The 24,425-nt window shown below is 47.4% G+C and overlaps 1 protein-coding gene across 1 annotated transcript in view; it reads left to right on the top strand.

The window, feature by feature from the left end:
• The window catches only part of LOC142291306 (glutathione S-transferase Mu 4-like), an 80,869-nt gene extending 71,430 nt beyond the window's left edge, over positions 1-9,439 (top strand). Inside the window, exon 8 of the mRNA XM_075335748.1 lies at positions 8,860-9,439. Within this exon, the coding sequence (XP_075191863.1) occupies positions 8,860-8,949 (90 nt within the window). The 3' untranslated portion in view covers positions 8,950-9,439. The remainder of the gene's footprint in view (positions 1-8,859) is intronic.
• The last annotated feature ends 14,986 nt before the right edge of the window (positions 9,440-24,425 follow it).

Raw genomic sequence — 24,425 nt, 5'->3', positions numbered from 1 at the left:
AATAGAGCGCTGAAGAAGAAGGGAATTTTGTTACTTACCGTAAATTCCTTTTCTTCTAGCTCTTATTGGGAGACCCAGCACCCGCCCTGTTGTCCTTCGGGATTTCTTGGTTGTTTGCGGGTACACATGTTGTTCATGTTGTACGGTTTTTCAGTTCTCCGACGTTATTCGGAGTTAATTTGTTTAAACCAGTTATTGGCTTCCTCCTTCTTGCTTTGGCACTAAAACTGGAGAACCCGTGATACCACGGGGGGGTATAGCCAGAAGGGGAGGGGCCTTGCACTTTTTAGTGTAGTGCTTTGTGTGGCCTCCGGAGGGCAGTAGCTATACCCCAATCGTCTGGGTCTCCCAATAAGAGCTAGAAGAAAAGGAATTTACGGTAAGTAACAAAATTCCCTTCTTTTTTTTTTTTTTTTTTTTTTTTTTGTCTCTTTTCTAAAGATCTGTTTATGCATGCTACTAGATGCAGGGATTTGTGGCACCCCTGACTGTCAGGTTCCACAGGGTACTACATCTAACCCCTGGATTCCTGGAAGTCCAGTACTGGTAATTAATTAACACAACACACACAAATCCACACCCTTTTCCCCAGACTGGGTAACAGGCTACAGATGGACCTGATGAGTCGTCACCTATAGGCTGGGACGCATCCAATCCACTAGTTAGAATAGTAACTGTGTGTGTGTGTGTTTTTACCAGCACTGGACTTCCAGGAATCCGGGGTTAGATGTAGTACCCTGTGGCACCTGACAGTCAGGGACGCCACAGATTAGAATATACACCCAGAAAACTCATGGTTCTGGGTGCATATTGCACCTGACAGGTTCCCATTAACTTATTCAGGCTTGGATTTCTGTGAAGCAGTTAAAAGTAACATGTTCGTTCTTTATTTGGGCTGCTTCTGCTTGGAAGATACTAATGTAAGATTTACATTATAGAAAAAAAAGCCAGCAGTGGATTTGATGTAACAATGACAAACAGCACCAGTGTTTTTCCTGAAGTCTTCACCTTGTGGGGATGCCATGTGCATCTAATGATCCACATATGGACTGCCCTGTGGTGACCTGAACCTCAAATTCTTATGAGGTTGTAAGTTGTGGTCAGGAGCCCCACTTTTACTCCAGGCATTGGTCCATTCCTACTTTGAGATATGGATGTTATGAATATGGCCTATATATTCTAAAAACCATTGGTGTACTGGGTAATGTTGGTAGGTAAAATTAGAATAGGTAGTAAAACAAATCAGAAGGCTTTTTAATTTAAATGTTTTTCTTCATCGTTCCTATGGGAGACCCAGACCATGGGTGTATAGCTTCTGCCTCCGGAGGACACACAAAGTACTACACTAAAAAGTGTAGCTCCTCCCTCCGGGCTATATACACCCCCTGGATGACAATCTAACCAGTTCAATGCTTTGTGTTCAGGAGGTCACACACACACATGCATTCTGATTTTTTTTTTTTTTTCATTTTTAAGATTTTTTTTCAAAGATTTGGAAGAAAAGCGGGTCCAGTCTGGACTCCCGGCATGTCCCTTCTCACCCCACTGTGTCGGCGGTGCTGTTAAGGTTGACTCACAAGGCTGGAGCCTTCACATGCCGCGCTCCTTCACCATCCCTCGGGCTCTGGCTTGAAGTGGGAGCCATCACGGTTCTCTCTGCTTTGCAGGAGACCGGTCTCCATCCGCAGCCCTGTCAGGATCCTGCCGGACGGAGCGTTTAATCCCCCCCCCCAGGGACTTGGCCCTGCGTCTCAAAGCTAAGTATTGAGACATTTTTCAGGGGTCCCGGGTACATTTATTAAGGGGACAGTGTGTCTTTTGACTGTACTGTAAATTCTGGCCGGTTCTCTGGATTTATCCTGAGAACCGCGCCGACGGTGCCTGCTCGTCGGCCGCATGTAGAAATCTAGGCCCCGGCTTCAGTTGCGGCCTAGTTTCGGTTTCAGCTTCCCCTGCATGTCATTCATGCAGGGGAGCAGTGCGGCGCCGCCCACCGGCCGTTCAGCATAGGGGAGGACACTCCTTTCTAAGGAGATGTTCCCTCCCCTGTATCTCTCCCTGGCCCTCCGGTTCGCGCTCTTGGGCTAATCCCCGCCCCCCCTCCTCACTCCAGCGCCATTTTCTCAGCGTCCTGACACTGATCGGCGCTGGCTGCTGCAGCTGCTGCATCGCTTCTCTGGGGGTCCGAGCTGAGGAATCCGGAGGGCACACAGGGGTCTGGTAAGCCACAACCTCTGGTTGTGGGCTTTTATTATACACTCTCAGGGGGTCATTCTACAAGAGTGTATTCTTTACTGCAGAGTATCCACCTCAGCAGCATGTCTGCCACTAGGAGCAAAAAGGCTGCTAAGCTGTACGCTATATGCACTGCATGTAAGCTCATTCTGCCAGAACCGAGCACATATCCACATTGTGATGCCTGCTCTAACATGGTGGTGCCTCAGCCTGGAGCCTCCTCAGGGGGTCCCTCCGGCTGCTCCGGCCCCGGTGGCTGAACCCCCGGCTTGGGTAGCATCTTTTTCCAGAGCCATTTCCCAGTCTTTTGCAGACTCTATGGGACAGCTGTCCCAGACTCTGCTGAGCATGCATCAGCCCCCTTCTCAGGGCGCCTCTGCTGCTCCGAGCTCTGCAGAGCTCCCAGAGCATGTTTTAGGACCCCGTCCTCCTAAACGGAGACGCAGGGACCCTTCTCCTTCCTCGTCCCACGGCTCTGATTCACGAGCTGAGGTGCAAGGCGAGGAAGATACTTTTACTGTGGGCTCAGACGCTACCTCTATGTACCCCATTGACTTATCTGAGGGTGATGCGGATGTTGGTGACTTGATTACATCCATTAACTCCGTACTGAACCTCAATCCACCAGTGTCAGAGGAACAAGCCTCTCTGGTAGAAATGCACCAGTTTACCTCTCCTAAGAGAGCAAGGAGTATGTTTTTTAACCACTCCAGTTTTCAGACCACTGTTAACAAGCCCAGGGCCTGTCCTGACAAACGCTTTCCAAAGCGTGGCTCTGATGACCGTTTTCCCTTTCCACCTGAGGTGGTTAAGGAGTGGGCTCAGTCCCCGAAGGTTGACCCTCCGGTGTCTAGAATCTCAGCCCGGACAGTCGTATCTGTGGCCGATGGCACCTCTCTTAAGGATCCCACTGACCGCCAGGTTGGCCTTCTGGCCAAATCTGTATATGAGGCGGCAGGAGCCTCGTTCTCCCCGTCTTTTGCAGCAGTGTGGGCTCTTAAGGCAGTCTCTGCCTCTCTGGCGGAAATACATTCCCTCGCCAGAGACTCTATACCCGAGGTGGTTGCTTTAACTTCCCAGGCTTCGGCTTTTTCATCCTATGCCATGTCTGCCATTCTGGAGGCTTCTCACCGCACGGCGGTGGCTTCCGCTAATTCTCTCGCAATCCGCAGGATCTTGTGGCTTCGAGAGTGGAAAGCAGACGCTTCTTCTAAGTACCTTGCTGGGCTCCCCTTTGCTGGGTCCCGGCTGTTCGGTGAACAACTGGATGAAATTATTAAGGAAGCTACTGGCGGGAAGAGTACTTCCTTGCCACAGACTAAAACCAGAAAACCTGTCCAGGGCAGGAACCAGTCGAGGTTTCGTTCCTTTCGTTCCTCTAACTGGTCATCCTCTAAGCCCTCAGCCTCGTCCACTGCCTCAGCCAAGGATCGTAAACCCAACTGGCGCGCAAAACCGCGTCCTCAGAAGAACGGAGGAGCCGCTGCCACTAAGGCAGCCTCCTCTTGACTATCTGGCTGCGCCAGCAACGTCCTTGGTCGGTGGCAGGCTCTCCCACTTTGGCGACGTGTGGTTTCAACACGTCTCCGATCAGTGGGTGCGGGATATCATCTCCCACGGCTACAGGATAGAATTTTCTTCCAGCCCGCCAAACAGATTTTTTCTGTCCATTCCCCCCTGCTCAAGGGCCGCCGCCTTCTCACAGGCCGTGGCATCCTTGCAGGCCAACGGGGTAATTGTTCCGGTTCCCGCCCGGGAACGGTTCAGAGGTTTCTATTCAAACCTCTTCCTAGTTCCCAAGAAGGATGGTTCCTTCCGGCCCATCCTGGATCTCAAGCTTCTCAACAAGCATGTTCAGGTGCGGCGCTTTCGCATGGAATCTCTGAGATCTGTCATTGCCTCAATGACCCAAGGAGATTTTCTAGCATCCATCGACATCAGAGATGCCTATTTGCATGTGCCTATTGCGGTTTCACACCAGCGTTGGCTACGCTTTGCAATCGGAGAGGAACATTTCCAATTCGTGGCTCTCCCTTTCAGGTTAGCCACGGCCCCACGGGTATTCACCAAGGTCATGGCAGCAGTGGTTGCGGTCCTGCATCTCCAGGGGTTGGCAGTGATCCCTTACCTGGACGACCTTCTAGTCAAGGCCTCATCCAGTGCAGACTGCCAGCGGAGTGTCTCGCTCACTCTCGCCACGCTTGTTCAATTCGGGTGGCTTGTCAATCTGCCCAAGTCCACTCTGACCCCGACCAAGGAACTTACGTACCTAGGGATGCAATTCGAGACTCTGCCGGCACTTGTGAAGCTGCCCTTAGTCAAACAGCAGTCCCTTCATCTGGCGGTGCGCTCTCTGTTGAAGCCCCGCCGTCACTCCATCAGGCACCTCATGCAGGTGCTGGGTCAGATGGTGGCGTCAATGGAAGCGGTTCCCTTTGCCCAGTTCCATCTGCGTCCTCTGCAGCTGGACATTCTCCGTTGTTGGGACAAGCGGACCTCTTCCTTGCACAGGCTGGTGGCTCTGTCACCGCAGACCAGGGGCTCTCTTCAGTGGTGGCTTCGGCCTCTCTCTCTCTGTCACAGGGACGCTCCTTCCTGACTCCGTCCTGGGTGATCCTCACCACGGATGCCAGCCTCTCCGGCTGGGGAGCAGTTTTTCTCCACCACCGAGCACAGGGCACTTGGACTCCGTCCGAATCAGCCCTCTCGATCAATGTGCTGGAAATCAGGGCTGTTCTTCTAGCCCTCATAGCCTTCCACCACCTGTTGGCGGGCAAGCACATTCGAGTCCAGTCGGACAACGCGACAGCGGTTGCCTACATCAATCACCAGGGCGGGACTCGCAGCCGCCTGGCAATGTTGGAAGTTCAACGAATCCTTCAGTGGACGGAGGACTCCAAGTCCACCATATCCGCAGTCCACATCCCAGGCGTAGAAAACTGGGAGGCAGATTATCTCAGCCGTCAAACCGTGGACAGCGGCGAGTGGGCCCTGCATCCGGCAGTGTTCAGGTCAATCTGCCGCAAGTGGGGCACTCCGGAAGTGGATCTAATGGCATCCCGGCACAACAACAAGGTTCCAGTTTACGTGGCTCGCTCCCACGATCCTCAGGCCTTCGCAGCGGACGCGCTGGTTCAGGATTGGTCTCAGTTCCGCCTGGCCTATGTGTTTTCCCCCCCCTAGCGCTCTTGCCCAGGGTCCTGCGCAAGATCAGAATGGAGGGCCGTCGAGTCATAATCATTGCTCCGGACTGGCCCAGGCGAGCTTGGTACCCAGACCTGCTCCGTCTGTCCGTAGAGGTGCCGTGGCATCTCCCGGACCGCCCAGACCTTCTCTCTCTCAAGGTCCGTTTTTCCGCCAGAATTCTGCGGCTCTCAGATTGACGGCGTGGCTCTTGAGTCCTGGATCCTGACGGCTTCAGGCATTCCTTCTGAGGTCATCTCCACTATGACTCAGGCTCGGAAGTCTTCCTCTGCCAGGATTTACCACAGGACTTGGAAGATTTTCCTGTCCTGGTGTCGTTCTTCCGGCCATGCTCCTTGGCCGTTCTCCTTGCCGACCATCCTGTCCTTTCTGCAGTCCGGACTGCAGCTAGGACTGTCCCTCAATTCCCTCAAGGGACAAGTGTCGGCTCTGTCGGTATTATTCCAGCGGCATATCGCCCGACTGGCTCAGGTGCGCACCTTCATACAGGGCGCATCTCACATCATTCCTCCTTACCGGCGGCCTTTGGATCCCTGGGATCTTAATCTGGTCCTCACGGCCTTACAGAAACCCCCCTTTGAGCCTCTTAGGGAGGTTCCCTTGTTTAGACTTTCACAGAAAGTGTTTTTTCTAGTAGCCATAACGTCTCTCAGGAGAGTCTCTGATTTGGCTGCGCTCTCTACGGAGTCACCTTTTTTAGTTTTTCACCAAGACAAGGTGGTTCTCCGCCCGACTCCGGATTTTCTCCCTAAGGTGGTATCTTCTTTCCACCTTAACCAGGACATTTCATTGCCTTCCCTTTGTCCGGCCCCTGTGCATCGCTTTGAGAAGGCGTTGCATACCTTGGATTTGGTGCGGGCGCTCCGAATCTATGTGTCACGCACCGCCGTTTTTAGGCGGTGCACCTCACTTTTTGTGCTAACCACGGGTCAGCGCAAGGGTCTCTCGGCTTCTAAACCGACCCTAGCTCGTTGGATTAGGTCGGCCATCTCCGATGCCTACCAGTGTTCTCAGGTGCCCCCTCCGCCAGGAATTAAAGCGCACTCGACCAGAGCTGTCGGTGCCTCCTGGGCTTTCAGGCACCAGGCTACGGCTCAGCAGGTTTGTCAGGCTGCCACTTGGTCTAGTCTGCACACCTTCTCGAAGCACTACCAAGTGCATGCTCATGCTTCGGCAGACGCGAGCTTGGGCAGACGCATCCTTCAGGCAGCTGTCGCCCACTTGTGAAGTTAGGTTTTGCCTACTTCTCAGTTTTATTTCCCACCCATGGACTGCTTTGAGACGTCCCATGGTCTGGGTCTCCCATAGGAACGATGAAGAAAAAGAGAATTTTGTTTACTTACCATAAATTCTTTTTCTTATAGTTCCGACATGGGAGACCCAGCACCCTCCCTGTTGCCTGTTGGCAGTTTCTTGTTCCGTGTGTTTCACCGGCTGTTGTTGTAGATAGAGGTTCCGGTTGTTCCGATTTTTACTCTATTTCTACTTATGGGTGGATGTCCTCCTTCAGCTTTTGCACTGAACTGGTTAGATTGTCATCCAGGGGGTGTATATAGCCCGGAGGGAGGAGCTACACTTTTTAGTGTAGTACTTTGTGTGTCCTCCGGAGGCAGAAGCTATACACCCATGGTCTGGGTCTCCCATGTCGGAACTATAAGAAAAAGAATTTCCGGTAAGTAAACAAAATTCTCTTTTTCATTAACATACTCATCTGTCTGACTGTATCATGAACCCACAATCACAAGGGAGGTATTCATTTTTTTTTTTTTTTTTCTCTTTTTGACCGCCGGTGTCTGCTTCGCATCTCCCAGGATTGTGTAACTGACATCACGTGATCCTATCGACTAATCTGTGGAATCTTCACTTTACCTGCCTTCAGACAAATTGCTTGCATATAAAGTTAGAACGCTGATTGGCCACCGGGATAGTGTGGCTTTAACAGTTACATGATCCCGTAAGAAGCAGTACTGACATGCAGGGGAAGGAGAAATAAATATATACCGTATTTTTCGGCCCATAAGACGCACTTTTTTTCCCCCAAATGTTGGGGGAAAGTTGGGGGTGCGTCTTATGGTCTGACTATAGGGCTGCGGCTGGGAATGAGGGTGCTGCGGGTCATCGGGGGCACGAGCAGGCAGCAGCAGCGCCTGCCGTGACCACGTGGGCCCGCTCATTACATATGCACGCCCATCCTCCCGCCCATCTCTCAGTGCAGAAGCCGGCGCTGACAGGTGGGTGGGAGGACGAGCGGGGACGCGCGCATAGCAAAGAGCTGGCCGCATGATCACCCCTGGCAATTACAGCCTGGAGTGATCATGTGCGGCTGTATTCACTGCCCCCCGCGCGTCATTACCAGCGCGGGGTGCAGTGAATCAGTACACTCACCCGTCCCTGTGTGTGGAGCCGCCCCCCTGCTGCACGCGATGTCTTCCTGTCTGTGCCGGTCAGCTGATCGGCACAGACAGGAAGACATCGCGATGCAGCAGGGGAACGGCTCCACACACACAGGTCAGTGGCGCAGAGAGGAAGATGATCGGTGCTGGAGGGAGTGAGGAAAAGGTGAGTATAAACGTTTATTTTTTTTCTCTGTGCTATAGGATACAGGCCATATACCAGGATGGTATATGAGCACGATGGGGGCATATAGCAGGATGGGAGTATATGAGCAGGCAGGATGGGGGGGGGGGGGGGTGTATGTGAACAGGATGGGGGGGGTATATGAACAGGATGGATGGGGGGTATACCAATAGGATGGGGGTATATGAGCAGGATGGGGGTTTATAGCAGGATCATATACAAGGCAGGAGGATAATTACCAGGATGGGGTACCTTAGTAGAGAATTTGGGGACATTACCCCCATAAGTGTCAGCAGCAGATCCTCGCCCCATAAGTGTGTCATGACCACATTTTTTGCTTAAAGTTTTATTTTCCCATTTTCCTCCTCTAAAACCAGGGTGCGTCTTATAGTCCGGTGCGTCTCATAGTCTGAAAAATACGGTATATGTGTGTGTGTGTATATGTATATGTGTGTGTGTGTGTATATATATATATATATTATATTATATTATAATATAATATAATATAATATAATATAATATAATATAATATAATATAATATATAATATAATATATAATATAATATAATATATTATATTATATATTATATTATATTATATGTTGAAAAGGGACTATATGAATAGTAGTCCCTTTTAAGGAAAGCAGGTGGGGACATGTGGTGTGTTTTTGTTTTTGTTTTTTTTACTTAAAGAATGGTTGCAAAGGAACTTTGATTTTGAGCCCCAATAGAGATAGTGATATCATCTGCAGAGCGCTATGGAAATTTATAATGATATAAGCGAGTAAAAATATTTAATCTTTTTTTTTTAATTTTTTTTTTTTTTTCTTTCTCTATCTTTCAGGCTCTGCCGGCTATTGCTACATACATGAAAACGCCTAAATTTATAAGAAACCGTATTAATGGCAAAATGGCTTCATGGGCAAACAAATAAGCCAGAATTTGGGTGACATTGCTTTGATGAATCAAGCTCAAGACTTTGAAAAATGGCAATTTGTGCACAAAACTTTGCATCTTGATGCCTTTTATGCAAGATTCTCTTGGCTCCTTGACAAAAGGCAGAGTAGGTTCTTGATGCCACAGCTCATCAAATTCATGAGCTGTGGCGTTCCTTAAGACAGAAATCTTAGTCCAGTCAGGTCGAAGATTTGTGGTGTTGAGCATGCCATCCTTCATGCGCTCCTGATTCATTAAGAGCCGTGAACCTCTTAATGAACAGGAAAGAATGCCTCTGACTCAAATGTCTTGTGCAAAAGTCGTCGGTCTTGATGAATCTGAGCCAAATTGTTGCATAACATTACTCATCCGCTTATTTTACTGCCTGTTTGATTCATATTTCTTATTGAATGTCTAAAATGTTTTCAGTTCTCATCTTTAGCTATACTGTAATTCTCATAAGCATGAATAAAAACACCTGTTGGTAATTGTGTGACTGATTCTTGGAGGCATATTAAAAAAGATATCAAATTGATAGTTGTCCCCCATTAGTGTGTGTGTGTGTGTGTGTGTGTGTGTGTGTGTGTGTGTGTGTGTGTGTGTGTGTGTATATGTATATATATTATATTTACCCTCACAAGCTTGGTGCAACTACTCAATGGTTCTGGAGTGACTGTGTACACTATTTGATGTGGTGCACTTTTGGTGACCATTTGTGAGGTGTGACAGTTCCAGCTAAAGAGTTGCAGAAACAGAAATATAATGTTGGGCTTTGTGCAAAACATATTGTGCCAATTTTGAATTTGGTGTAAAAACTGTCAGTGCAAACCATAAGTAGTGGAATTAGTCGTATGGCTAGTTCTCCAAATTTAATTGGGTCCAAATAAGTGGAACTTTTCTGTGCTGCTGTAAGAATGACCAAAAATCCAAAGGTTCAGAATAAAATGCAGGTGCATTTATTCTGTGTTTCAAAGTGTGTCCTCAATAAATCATGAGGAAATCCCTGTCTTTTTAGCATGTGGACTCTGCAGCAGCTGGATTATGTGTCTAAATACTGGTTGTGTCACATCAAACCCTACAAGGTGAGCAGTCCCTTATCACCTTCTACATGTGTTTTGGGTAAGACTCTATTCTGCTTTCTATCCTTAGCTCCTATGTCTCCAAAGTGTCATAGGAGCTGGTCTTCCACCACTATGACAAGCCACTTGTTGCTTTTGCTAATGTGAGCAGCATGCGTGGCCTAAATGTGCTACCGTAGCCTGCAGTGTCTTTGGATTTGTCTCCTTGACACGATTGGTCTGCAATTGCAAAAAGGGCTGCAAGCAGTGAATCTTGATGAGAACCAAGTGCATTCTGCATGCCAGAACATTCCTTAGATCACCATCTTCATAACACGCCAAGGTGTGTAAGTGCCTGTATCCTACTTTAGTTGCAGAACATCTCACACTATCCAATAAAATGAAAAAACAACTTGCAAATCATTAATGTATGTGATCCAGTGATTTTCATAAATCCATGATTCTTACTGTTATATTTGCAATGTTGAGTGTATATTTAAGGGGAACAGAACACCAGTTTTTTAGTATATAAGCTAATCCCACCACCTTCCTTTGCACCTTCGCTGCATTTTAGAAGGTTGCTTATGCCCTGACCCCCCCCCATATCCCCAAAAAGGGATAGAATAATTGTGCTGTATGCAAATGCGTCCGGTACAATCTGTGTCTTTGCTGCTGCTGTCCCTCGTCTTGTTGTGGATGACTTGCCCTGCATCATCTACATAGCTGAACAAAATTTCACGCCTGTGCAGGGAGACTGCGGTTTGTACATACACACTTTGCTCCTCTGCACTGTTGCTGGTTGGTGCTAAAGAATACTCAGGTTTCAGGCGCTGCATGCAGCAGGGCAAAGGAAAGTGCACTTGCGTTGAACCGCAATCTCCCTGCGCAGGTGTGAGATTGTCTGGCTTTGCAGTTGATGCAGGGCTTGTCAATCACAACGGGAGGACAGTCAGGACCAGCGGGGAGGAGGGACAGGAGTCACAGCAAAGATGCTGACCTGAGTGGCTGCATTTGCATAAACCAGGGGAGCTATTCAAAAGGTGGGGTTTTTTTGTGTTTTGTATATATAATTTTTTTTTTTTTTTTTTTTTTTTTTTTTTAACAATACACAAGAAACAGACCTGCAGTATGTTTAAGGCTATGTGCGCACTAGAAATGTGAAGTTTCTCAAGAAAATTTCTTGAGAAACTTCTGCCAGTGAAAGATTTCCGGACCTGCGGAAAAAATCCGCACCAAATCCGCATGCGGTTTTGCCGCGGATTTGCCGCAGGTTTGTCCCTGCAATAAATAATAAAGATAATCGATAGACAGATAATGGATAGAGGGAAAGATGGATAGATGAATAGATGAATAGATTGGATAGATAGATAGATGAGAAAAACCTATATAATGTTCCACCTCCCTGCATTTTCTAAGCTTGCACCCTTTAGTGACTTTCATGTGGCACTAAAGGGTGCTTAGCCTTGTATTTAGCCATAAAATAAATAAATAATTAAAAAAAAAACGACGTGAGGTCCCCCCATTTTTTGTAGCCAGCTAGGGTAAAGCAGACGGCTGCAGCCTGCAGACCACCGCTGGCAGCTTCACCTTGGCTGATAATCCAAAACAGTGGGCACCCCACGCTGTTATTTTAAATTATATAAATAATTTAAAACAAAAAAACGTGCGGTCCCCCCCATATTGGATCACCAGCCAAGGTAAAGCGGACAGCTGGGGTCTGATATTCTCAGACTAGGGAGGTCCACTGTTATTGGACACTCCCCAGCCTAAAAATAGCAGGCCGCAGCCGCCCCAGAAGTGGCGCATCCATTAGACGTGCCAATCCTGGCGCTTTGCCCCAGCTCATCCCGCGCCCTGGTGCGTTGGCAAACTGGGTAATATATGGGGTTGATGCCAGATGTGTAATGTCACCTGGCATCAAGCCCTGGGGTTGGTGAGGTCAGGCGTCTATCAGATACCCGACATCACCAACCCAGTCAGTAATAATTAAAAAATAGACAACAAAAAAAGTTTTATTTGAAAAAACACTCCCCAAAACATTCCCTCTTTAACCAATTTATTGAAAAGAGCACAATCAATTCCACGTCCGGCGTAATCCAATAAGGGGGGGGCACGGCGATCCATACCATAGTCGCTGTCCCAGTCAATGAAGAACAGAATGTTCCCCATTGGCTGGGAGAGCAATGCAGTGACCTGAGCTATAATCAATAGGTCAGCTCAGGTCACTGCAGGGGATGACGAGCGCTGCCATCAGGAGCATAGATGAGATCATTACCTTCTGTGATCATCTCCTGTACTGCTGACGTCGGCGCTGTCACTGACTTCTATGCCCGCCGCGTTGTCAGAAGTATCGCGAGAGCCCGTGACGTCACCGCTAGTGACAGTCTCGGGCCGCTCGCGAGACGGGCATAGACAGCAGTGACCGCGGTGACGTCAGGAGGCAGGAGATCGTCACAGCAGGTAATGATCTCACCTCCTGACAGCAGCGATCGTCATCCCCGCGGCTCCCAGCACTGCAGGATGTCAGTGTCTGCCTGCGCTGCCGCGTGACAGGCTGCTGACACTGCGGGCAGACACTGACACTGCAGTGCAGGCAGCCGCGAGGCCGGAGCAGGACACAGACTGCACGGGCACCTGGAGGTCGCACGGAAGTGCTTCTGTGCGGCGTCCAGGGAGTGTGACGTGTGTTTACTCTGCTCCGCCTCCTCTTCCTGGCATAATGACATCGCTTCCTGCAAAACCGCAGGCAGCGATGAGCATTCCCGTAGGTAATTCGCGGCTATTCCGGTGGTATACCGCACATCATTGCTACCTGCGGAATACCCCCGGAATACCGCAGGTACCTGCGGAAATTAATGGACATGCACATTTTCTCAAGAAAGTTTCTCGAGAAAATTTTCTCGAAATTTTCTTGAGAAAAATCCGCACAGTGCGCACAACTATTTTTTTTCTCATTGAATTTCATGGGAAATGTCTGCACAAAGATTGCAGACATTTCTCAAGAAATTTCCGGGGCAAATCCGCAGGTAAAAAGCTCTAGTGCGCACATAGCCTAAAATTGTCAGCGTGTCAATTTATTATGCGAGTATGTGGTGGAGTTTTCTGTTCAGATTTTCTTAGTAAGCTTGCATTAGATGCAGAATATATGCAGGTAGATGCATGTATGTTTCCATGGTGGAAAAGGATATAATCCTCACCCAAGAAGAATGTGAAAGTCTTGTAAAAGCTAAAAAAATTGTTTAAAAGAACAGAGAGTCCTCAGTGGTTGATACCTTTTAATGGCTAACTGAAAAGATGGTAATAATTGCAAGCTTTCGAGACTACTCAGGTCTCTTCATCAGGCATGGTATAACACAAAATCTGAAGAGTCACGTATTTATACACAACAGGACTTAGAATAGTGCAGTAAAAAAAAAAAAAAAGAACAAGTTATAAGTTTTTTTTTTTTTTTTTTTTTTTTTTACTGCACTATTCTAAGTCCTGTTGTGTATAAATACGTGACTCTTCAGATTTTGTGTTATACCATGCCTGATGAAGAGACCTGAGTAGTCTCGAAAGCTTGCAATTATTACCATCTTTTCAGTTAGCCATTAAAAGGTATCAACCACTGAGGACTCTCTGTTCTTTTAAACAATTTTTTTCTCTACTGGCTAACACGGTACAAAGATATATATTTTACTTGTTGTAAAAGCTAAACACCAGGAAGTTTGAAAAAAAAAACCAAAGGATCTTTAAAGCCTGACTCACCAAAAAAAAACAAACAAAAAAAACCCATAATCAAATAATACACATTAACTCAATGGAAAACGCAAATAACCTGATTTAAATAATAATAAAAGCTCATCATATGAAAGTAGCCTACACTTTCCACCACTTTTACTTTTTTTTTTTAAATAAGGATGTCTGTCTGTCTTCTGTCATTAGCTGATGGCTCACTTGTCCACATGGACAAGACCTATACTGTCGGCAAGGCTGAATGTTAATTGAAGCGCCATAAATAATATAGCTGATAATTATGCAGATTTACAGTAATTGCAGCTGTACTAATCTCAGGCAAATTTTCCAGGGGTTTTGAGGCAAATACAAGTGAGATTTGTGCTTCATTGGTACTTGCTACAATTTGGTAAATCACAAGAAGTTCTTGTCATGGTTCAGTCTTTTGCTGCATTTCATATTGTTGCTTCCCCTACATTGAGGTTCAAAAAGTATAAAACTTTTCTGCTTTTTACTTGCTTCACTCTGATTTATCCACTTTCGATAGACTCAGAGAGCTAAATGCACCCTACAGAAAATCACTGATGTTACTCACTCATTCTATAAGATTCCACATCACCAAACCACTCATGTGTTTAGGTTAGAAGCACAGAACGGAGTCCATACCTTTTTAGCCTACATTCCCACAATGAGCTTTTGATGATGCAGCATTTATTTATCGATTATGTAATTTAGGTCACTTGTAGAGTTGAGCAAGTACCTAACTATTCGTACTCTCTATATTCATAACGAGTACTGTCTAATACTCGCAAATGTGTTTCCAATAGCATATGCAATGCAAGTCAATGGGGAAAAACTTGCAAAGTAAAGTGTAACCCGAACGCTGTACTATTTGTGCGGAATTCGGGTTACTTGTTTCATTGCGAGTATTCCCCATTGACTTGCACTGAACACACTATCCGGAATGAATACGCGAGTATTAGACAATACTCGTTATGAATATAGGGAGTATAAATAGCTATGTACTTGCTCCACTCTAGTCACTTGTGGTTTGTTTGTTTGGGTTTTTTTTTTTCCCCCCTTCCTGTGTCCACAGGATTTTTTTTTTTTTCTTTTCATGCTATTTTTAACTGATAAAAAGCAAGGAAAATGCATCCTAGCAAAGTCTATGAGAATTATGATGTGCTGTGTCCACAGTGCTTCTTTTTTTCCTTGCTTTTTTTGTTGCTGGAAAAAAGTGAATTGGCAATTGTTTTTGCTTTTTTTCCTGTTTTGTTTTTTTTTTTTGTTTTTCCCCCCATCTCAATACATAAGAGAAAGTGTGAAAGGAAGCAAAGAAGCACAAAAAAAACCAAGGTTTTTTTTTTGTGCTGAGGAAAAAGCACTATGGGCGAATAGCCTAAGGCCTGTGTGTGATTGGTCAAGTACCCTGCAGTATAAATGCATTGCAGAGTATTAACACTAGAACTACTGGACTCGTGATACCTATATAGAAATACATGGTGCAAAGTAGTCAAAATGACTACCTCAGTAGTTCTAGTGTTAAACCTGTGATAAGAACTGAGAGTTGAAGAGTTGAAGTCTCATACTAGGACGAAGTTAAAAAAATAAAAATGTAAAGGGGCGTTGGCCTGAGCGGTATGCGAAGTGTTTGTGTGAAGGGATAGCTCCTGTCGCTATATCCTTCTGAATCCTACCATAGTGTCTATCAAGCAGGAGCTGTAGGGAGTTAATGTATGGGTGGGGGCCCTGGAGTAACGAGTAAGCTCAGCAGAGGATAAGCTTCCCCCTCTAACCCAGGACCTTGGCAGAGCAGTCCACAACATCTCGCTGCTCAGGGCCAAGATGGACAATTTGGAAAACTGGTCCCATAGGAGGAACCTCTGTCTGGTAGGGGTCCCTGAGAAGGCAGAGGGTAAAAACCCAGTGACTTTTTTTTTTTTTTTTTTGGAAACATGGCTCCCTAAGACTTTGGGCAAGGATATGTTCTCCCCCTTCTTTACCATTGAGCAGGCGCATGGGGTCCCCACCCCGCCACTGCCACCAGGGGCACCGCCTCACCCTATACAACTCAAGGTGCTGCACTTCCGGGACAGAGACACTGCACTCTGCAGGGCCCATGAGCTTAAGGATCTGGCTATTAATGGCCACAGGATCTCACTGTTTCCAGATTTCTCCACTGAAATTCAGCAGAGGAGAGCGTAATTTATCAACGTCAAAAAACGTCTGAGGCTGCTGCAGGTTCCTTATTCAATGATGTACCCTACCAGATTGAGAGTGGCGGTGGATGGTGGGACACAATTGTTTGATACACTAAAGGATGCGGCAGCATGGCTCGACACAATTGAAAAAGTGCTGCGCAGAAATTAACGCTGAGGCTGGATGTTATTTACTTGATGTTGGATTTGCGGAAGTGACTCTGCCATGCTACCTGGCTGGAACACTTATGGATAGTCGTCGGGAGCCACCCTGATATGTTACTTTGCAGTTAAGGACGTCTTAGGCGGTATATTTGCTGTATCCTCTCTGGGTTATTTTGAGGCCCACTTGGCTGTTTGAGAGGAATGTCTTGGCTATCTTGTTGCATGTTCATATGTTGTTTGTTGTCTCTTTTGTTCTGTGCAGCTGCTTGGTCTATGCTCCTCTGCAGGAAGAGCATACAGATAGGTCCAGGGAAGTCTCTGCTGCGCCCTGCTGCTACATGTGTACGCTCATCCCTATGGCGAAGGAGGTTAATATAGTAGCATGGAATGTACGGGGGCTCGGTGATGCAACTACCGTAAAAGATGCGGTCTTTATGTTTCGCCAGCACTAATATTCCTTTCAGAAACGAACTTGATGAGGGAACGGATGCACCTACTGCATAAAAAGTGGATAGCTCACATGTACCACTTCTTGTATTCCACACATGCCAAGGGGGTGAGCGTCCTTGTACACAGGACGGTACCGTTCTCGTGTCTCAGATCTTCTGTGGATCAGGAGGGTTTTACTGTGTCCTATATAATGTGCTCTGTATTCTAGTTGGTATATATATTTCACCACCGTATGCAAGCAAACCATTGAAATGTATCTTTAATTTTATTGCTTCCCTCGCTGTGGTCCCCACCCTATTAATAGGAGATAATAACTTTCTGCATCCTCATTGGGGTAAGCTACATACTGGGAATATATCGGAGGGACCGGCGGCTACTTCCCTTGCTAGACTGATAGAAGAGATGGGGCATGTAGATCTCTGGCGCATAAGAAACCCACAGGTCCAGCAGTTCTCATGTTATTCTAGCTCTCATCACTGTCCCGGATAGAATTAGCCATTGGTAACACCCAGCTGATGTCCTATGTAGCTTCAGTTGCATATCTGGCCAGGGGGGTATCGGATCACTCCCCACTACAAGTAAGTCTTAGGCTTGGGAACCCAATCCAGCTGTCGGGTGTGCTATGGTGGCTAAACCCTTTCTGAATACATTTGATAGGGGGCACCCTGACTGACACTATACGAGAATTTTTTATGATGAATGATGGCACGGTATCTAAGCATGTTGTGTGGGACACTATGAAAGCATATATTCATGGATTATATATAAGAAATTTGCACCCGAAAGACAAAAACAAGGGAGCACACTTAAAATCCGCCGGACGCTTTGGGAAACAAGGAACGACACCTTATGACTAACCCTACCAATGACGCTAAGTGGGACTTAGAGAGGGCGCAAAGGGATCTGAAGGACCATATGACTACCTTGGCTGCTAAAAAGCATTTTTTTCTTAAGCACCATTACTTTACGGAGGGGGAGAGTATGGGGCATTTACTAGCTACGATCGCCAAGGCAGAGAGGGATTGACCTATATTGCTACTCTGAAACTGGACACTGGAGAGGAGGTGGCAGACAGCGGGAGGATTGTTATGCGACAGTACTATATTCAATTGTAGTCCTCTAAATCTCATTATAGGGATAAAGAACTCCAGGACTTTCTGGAGGAGATTCTCCTTCCCTGCTTGTCAGATAGCGAGAGAGAATCCTTGAAGGAGGCGCTTGGTCAGATTCAAAATTAATAGGTGCCAGGTCCGGGCGGTCTCCCAGGGGAATTTTAGAAATTGTACATCCATCTGCTGCTGGCAAGGCTCTTGGATGTGTTCAGAGATGCTGAGGAGCAGGGGTCCCTCCCTGCATCCATGAGAGAGTCAATAATTGTATTGATATTAAAATCAGGGAACGACCCGGCCGCGGCTGATTCCTACCACCCCATCTCGCTTCTTAAATTGGATGTAAAATTAACTGCGAAAATACTACCTAACTGATTGTCCTGGGTGATCATGTCAGTGGTCCATGAGGACCAGACTGGATTCATCCCAAACAAATCCACCTCCATCAACTTTTGGCACTTTATTTCTGGGGATGCAACTTAGTTCTGAGGGGGGGCTATAGCGAGAGAGCAGTCCTGACATTAGATGCAGCCAAGGCCTTTGACAGTATTGAAAGGAGCTTCTTATGGGCAGTTTTGGGAAAACTGGGCCTGGGCTCTAGATTTATAGGTTGGGTTAGGTTATTATATGCATCTCTGCGGGCCAAAATTCGGATTAATGGATGCACTTCCTAGCCTTTTAGCCAGGCAGAGCTGTCCTCTCCTTTATTATTCGTGGCGGCAATTGAACCATTAGCGGCTATGCTTCACGCCTCCACTGACGTAAAGTGATTTCAGATTGGAGGGCTAGAGCAAAAGGTATCTTCATATGCAAATAATTTATTATTGTATCTTAGGGAGGTGGGGACATCGGTGGGCCCAGCAGTTAATATTATTAAACATTTTGAGAAACGTTCGGGCTCCTAATAATTTGTGAGAAGTCTGCCTTGATAGATCCACTCCCACCAAATTTCTCTGCCCTGGGTTTACCAATCTCGACGGTGGAGAAATTTAAATACCTGGGGATAGTGATCAGTGCTAGGCCGCAGGACTATTATACTCAGAACTTGGAATACTGCTTCACTTTAGGAGTAAGATAGATGCTTGGTGCTGACTTCCGCTGTCTCTTACTGGTCGAACCAACCTAAAAATGGTGCTGATGCCTAAACTTTTATACCTTCTCCACAACGTCCCAATATGCATACATTGGAAGTTTTTTCATAACATTTGTTTCTGGAACTCCTGTGGAGAAAGCAGCAGGCCAGAATTCTCCTCGAGACTGCAGAGAGGGAAGTAGGAGGGGGGCCTGGCAGTCCATAAACAGTGGATCTACTACATTGCACCGCAGATGCAGCATTTTACGGGGTGGGGTAAGGATCAGGCATAAAATGCTGGGGATCAAAAACCTTTTTCATAGAAGGCCAATGACAATTGGCTGGAAGCCAAAAACACAGTGAAAGACCTGCATCAGCGCTTTAAATACTAGAAATCATATAGAAAAAATTGCGCATTATATAGGACTTGGCTTACCTTTTATTACATTGCATTTGGTACTCCCACATACAGCACTCATGCCCGTGTGCGCTGACAAGTCCCTCTTCTATGCACCTGATGGCGTCTTTACTGAGATCTGTGGCGTTTTATTGGTTCAATGCACGTCACTCATATCTTGGTGACGCCCTTACCGGCATTGACGATAGACGCGTCGGCGTTGCTATGCGCCAACAGGTAGTGACGTCTGCTTCAGAGTCACATGCTTCAAAGGTCCTATCAGCGGTTGAGCCACATTATTAAAGAGCGGTAATTTTTAAAGTCCGTCATTACTTTCTCCCTTTGAAAAAGACTGCACGTCGAAACGCGCGTAGGGTGTCTTGACAGAGGACACATCGGGTCAGGTAATGATTACATCCCATTGATTCTAATTGTTTTTCACCTCCTCCATGTGACTTATATTATATATATAGCAGTGCACTTTAACCTGTTACGTGGACTGGCTGATAGCCACCTCTATTCTTATACACGGTTGGTTGTGCCTCTTGCTGTATATGTGCACATACTGTTCTTTTGGGCAATAGTCCTTTATTATTATTTGTATGGTGGTTTCATGAATACATTCTAGTGGCAGTATTACCATATCTATTACTTATACTTGGCCACATTACATTACTCTTAATGGGTTTCTTTGGCTCAACTTTATGGTTATGTATAATGTCTCCTTGTGATACCTTGCCATCTTCATAGGATCCACGCCTGCCCTTTTGTGTGTCTATTGTCTTTACTGTTCCATTGCTGATTCCATGTCCACTTTATGATTGTTTTAACCAGAATATCAATAAACAATTATTTTTTTAGTCTAGATGTTTTCATGCGCAATTTTTTCTATATGATACAATGCTGGGGGTAAATTGATGAAGAGCCCAACCAAATGGAGATATCCAGTGGCTTGTGTGCAGAGGCGTATCTAGGTGGGGGAGCTTGCGGGGCATCTGCCCCGGACGCAGCTGTCAGGGGGGGCGCTGTGAGACCACCTGATGCGGCGCTGTGAAAGTCTCCCCGGGGGCTGCGTTTGCTGCCCTGTAGTGGGAGCCACCATTTTCTGAGCGCAGCTGTCATGCTGAGAGCCGCACTGATAGAAACTGCAGCGCACGGCTCCCACTGCTCAATTGTCCTTGTATCTGTGACACGCGAGGACAATTGGAGCGGTGACGCCAGCGCTGACTTCCGGGGTCAGAGCGACAGCTGTAATGTGATCAGGTTAGCTGATCCCACTGTTAACCCGGAAGTCAGGGCCGCAGCAGAGAGTGCTGATAACTGCTCCAGTGTGGAGCTGAAGACACGGAAAAGGAACATTATGGGGTGAGAGGGAGGTATCTATGCGCACAGAATGGGGGGACAGAGGGTGGGGAGAGGGAACTATCAGTGGACACAGTATGAGGGAATAGAAGGTGGAGAGGGGGCAGTATCTAAAGACACAGTATGGAGGAGAGAGGATGGGAAGGGAGCAGTATCTATAGACATAGTAGGGATGAGAGGGAACTATCTTTGGACACAGTATGGTGGTAAGAGAGGATGGGGAGGGAGAAGCATCTTTGAACACAGTATGAGGAGAGAGAGGATGAGGAGGGATGTATGGAGAGAGAGAGGATGAGGAGGGATTTATGGAGAGAGGGAGGGTGAGGGGTGATGTAAGGGGAGAGGGAGGGTGAGGGGTGATGTATGGGGAGAGGGAGAGGGAGGGTGAAGGGTGATGTATGGGGAGAGGGAGGGTGAGGGGTGATGTATGGGGAGAGGGAGGGTGAGGGGTGATGTATAGGGAGAGGGAGGGTGAGGGGTGATGTATAGGGAAAGGGAGGGGTGATGTATGGGGACAGGTAGGGTGGAGGGGATGTATGGGGAGAGGGAGGGTGAGGGGTGATGTATGGGGAGAGGTAGGTTGAGGGGTGATGTTTGGGGAGAGGTAGGTTGAGGGGTGATGTTTGGGGAGAGGTAGGTTGAGTGGTGAAGTATGGGGAGAAAGAGGGTGAGGGGTGATGTTATGGGGAGAGAGAGGGTGAGGGGTGATGTATGGGGAGAGGGAGGTTGAGGGGTGATGTATTGGGGTGAGGGGTGATGTATGGGGAGAGGGAGGGGTGACATATACAGACATGGTATTGGGAGCAAATAGGAAAGAAATTTTGAGGACACAATAAAGAGTGACATGGTATGAGGAGCAAGTGGGCAGGATGGGGAGTGAGGTGGAAAAGTATATGGACATGCAGGAGGTAGTGAGGAGACAGTAAGGGATGAGAAAAATGTGAGGGGGCACAGAATAGAGACTGGGTAGTGAAGGGGGCGGTATGGAGAGGGGGCAGAATGGGAGGACAGTGTGAGGCCATAGCGAGGAGGGGTGTGATGAGAGAGCACAGTATATAGACTGGGCAGTATAAAGGGACAGTGTAAATGACAGTGTGAAGAGTAGGCTCAGTATGGAAAGGAGAGGGCAGTGTGGACGGCATCTACCATAAGAGGGACAGTGTGTGGGTCATATTTTGTGCAGAGAACACAGTGAGGGGCCATTATTTATTCTGGAGCACAGTGTAGGGCAGATATTTTTAAATAGGACTATTCTAATTCTAATTAATTCTGCTATTTTTAGGGGCATCGTGTTGGGATGTGCTGCAGAAGACCGGAAAAGATGGAAATCTGCAGAGACGAGATGTGAATGTGAAAAGTCATCATGGCATCAGGACATGGTGAAAAATAGAAAGAAACGACTCAGAGACAACATCATCCATCTATAAGGTACCTGAATGTAAATGTTTATTTGTGATAAACATTGCTTCTTATGTGAGTGCAATGAGACCCCCACTGATCAGTTGTTCTTGGTGCAGGTGGCCGGAAATGCTTATTTCTGGATCTGCTCCGTGCTCTGATAGTGTCCGCGGCCGGGTACTGCACATCCGCCTCATTGATTTTAATAGGAGGCTGCCGCCACTATCAGAAGATGGAGCAGATCCAGAACTGAGCACTTCCGACCACCTGCCACTACCGGTCGGGCACATAGAACAGGAGATTGGCTGGGGTGCAAGGTGCCGGACCCCGACCAGTCAGACATTGGTGACCTATCCTAAGGAAAGGCCTTCAGTGTTAAAGTAGTGGACAATCTCCTTAATAAGTCTTGTGCCGTCTGACAAGTTAAGGGTTACTATGTTTTTATTTATGTTGTTAGGAGCATTAAAGGGGTTGTCCAAGTTTGTGATGAGCCTGCAGTCACTCTGTGTGTCAATCTAGGTGACTGCAGACTTCTGAATTCTCACAGTGTGCACACTGCACGCTGTCAGGATTCTCTGGTGCAGCGGTGACAGTGGGAGGTTACAAAGCAGGAAGTGGGCAATTTACATAGATGTGGTCACGTGCTGAACAGACATGTTCAATGAAAATGGTTTGACTGAGGCCGGACACATCAAACCAGAATGTGTCCAGAAGTATTCAAATCTCATACTTGTGCTCACATGATCGTCCATTCTCGTCACTGGCACCGGAGAATCCTAAAAGTGTGCAGAGCATGCGTTCTAAGAATTCAGAAGCCTGAAGTCATGAATTGAGTCACTGCAGACTTTCATCTCTAATGTGGGCAACCCTTTTAATCACAAAATTAAGCCGTGTAGTATCCTCAGTTCTAACAGCGTATAATATACCCACTGTCACAATTCAGCTCTGCTTCTTGTTCACCACATGGCCACTCCACTAATATGTGATTTTCATACTTGCATGTGACAATTAGCTTCTCTTCATACGTTTCTCATTGAACATTGAGAGAATTATTAAGAGAAGATCGTTACCACGTGATTTGTAAGTATGCAAATCACGTATGAGTAATTGGTCACATGATGACCACCCAAATTGCTTGGGGGGGGGGGCGCCAAACTGAATTCTTGCCCCGGGTGCTGGAAAGCCTAGATACACCTCTGCTTGAGTGGACGCAAGCTACTCTTCCAAAAACACACCTTCACACCGAACGTTGGCACTACTATATAGGGTGTGGAATAGGGGGAAGGAGTTGCTAGGAATATGGGGAACAATGGAGTACTGGCCCTTATGGTATAACCATGGACTATCAGAGCTGCAGAAGCTCTCGGGCTGGAGAATGTGGGTGGGAAGGGGTGTGCATTTGTTGTCTCAGATACTTCAGAACAACACATTTAAGGGCTCATGCGCACGTAACTGCTGAATATTCTGCAGCGATTTGACAGCACGTGCACTATAATGGATGCAGTTTTTTTGTAGAAAAAAGCCGATTTCATGCGCTATGGCTGCTGCCCCCACCATAGACAGAGTGGGAGCTGCATCCATAGCGCATATGTGCCGCCCGTGTCAGCAGCCGGGCTGCTCGGATCCGGATCCGCGGTGGCTTGAGGGGTTGTGCAGCCACTCAAATGAAGAGGGTATTTACAGGGGATTGTGTTAGAGTTCGTGACGCCACCCATGGTATGTGGTCATTTAGAGTACCACCGCTGCAGTTGGGAGTACCCGAGGTTGATGGAGTGGGGCAGCCAGGTGTTGGAACCCTCGACTGGTAAGGGGAATGCCCCGGGACTCGGTGATGGTAATTGGGGAGTGCTGTGGGGAGCGAAGGGGGTCACTTGCGTATTTACCCAGTCCATTAAGCTGACACCGACAACAAGATAAACCAAAGTTCTGGATACCGCTGCTGCTGAGGGGAGCTAGTTCGGGTCCCGTCTCCTCCTGGTGATCCTGGCATTAAGTTTACTTCAATGTTGGTCCCGGTAGAATGGAACTTGCCGGGTCCCGCATCCCACTATGGCTAAGTGTGGGAGCTTGCTCTCAGGGTTTACGCTTGGGATTTTCTAGACCCTTTTAGTGGAAAGTCCTATCCCCCTCATTGCGCTAGTACCCCGGATTTTTGGAGTGGGTGGAGAGCGGATCTTGAAGGCTCCAATCTCGTCGGGTAAATTGTCAGGTTGCCTGAAGCTACTCCCTGACCTAGGGTTTACGTACCCCGTCGTGCCCTGGTCCCAGCCCGGTGATAGTGCAAGGCCGCCGGCTGTCCTCCTCGACGGTTTCGTGCCCCTTGCCATCATCCCCTGCGACCGGGGGTCCAGCTCCTCTAGGCCCAGACCACCGTCTGCTACCTAGATGGCTTCCTAGGAGCGCTGCTCCTGACCTCCTCTCTCCTTCACTTCCAAACTACTTCTCCCTTCTCCTGACACTCCTGAACTCCCTTATCCAACCCCCCAAGTGGGCGGCCCTATTCCACTCAGGCCATCCACTGGTGTGCCTGGTGGGTGTGGTGCAGAGTGTA

The sequence above is a fragment of the Anomaloglossus baeobatrachus genome, chromosome 2 (genome assembly GCF_048569485.1).
Source record: "Anomaloglossus baeobatrachus isolate aAnoBae1 chromosome 2, aAnoBae1.hap1, whole genome shotgun sequence".
In the NCBI taxonomy this organism is placed as follows: domain Eukaryota; kingdom Metazoa; phylum Chordata; class Amphibia; order Anura; family Aromobatidae; genus Anomaloglossus; species Anomaloglossus baeobatrachus.
This window is presented reverse-complemented; position numbering and strand designations above follow the sequence as displayed.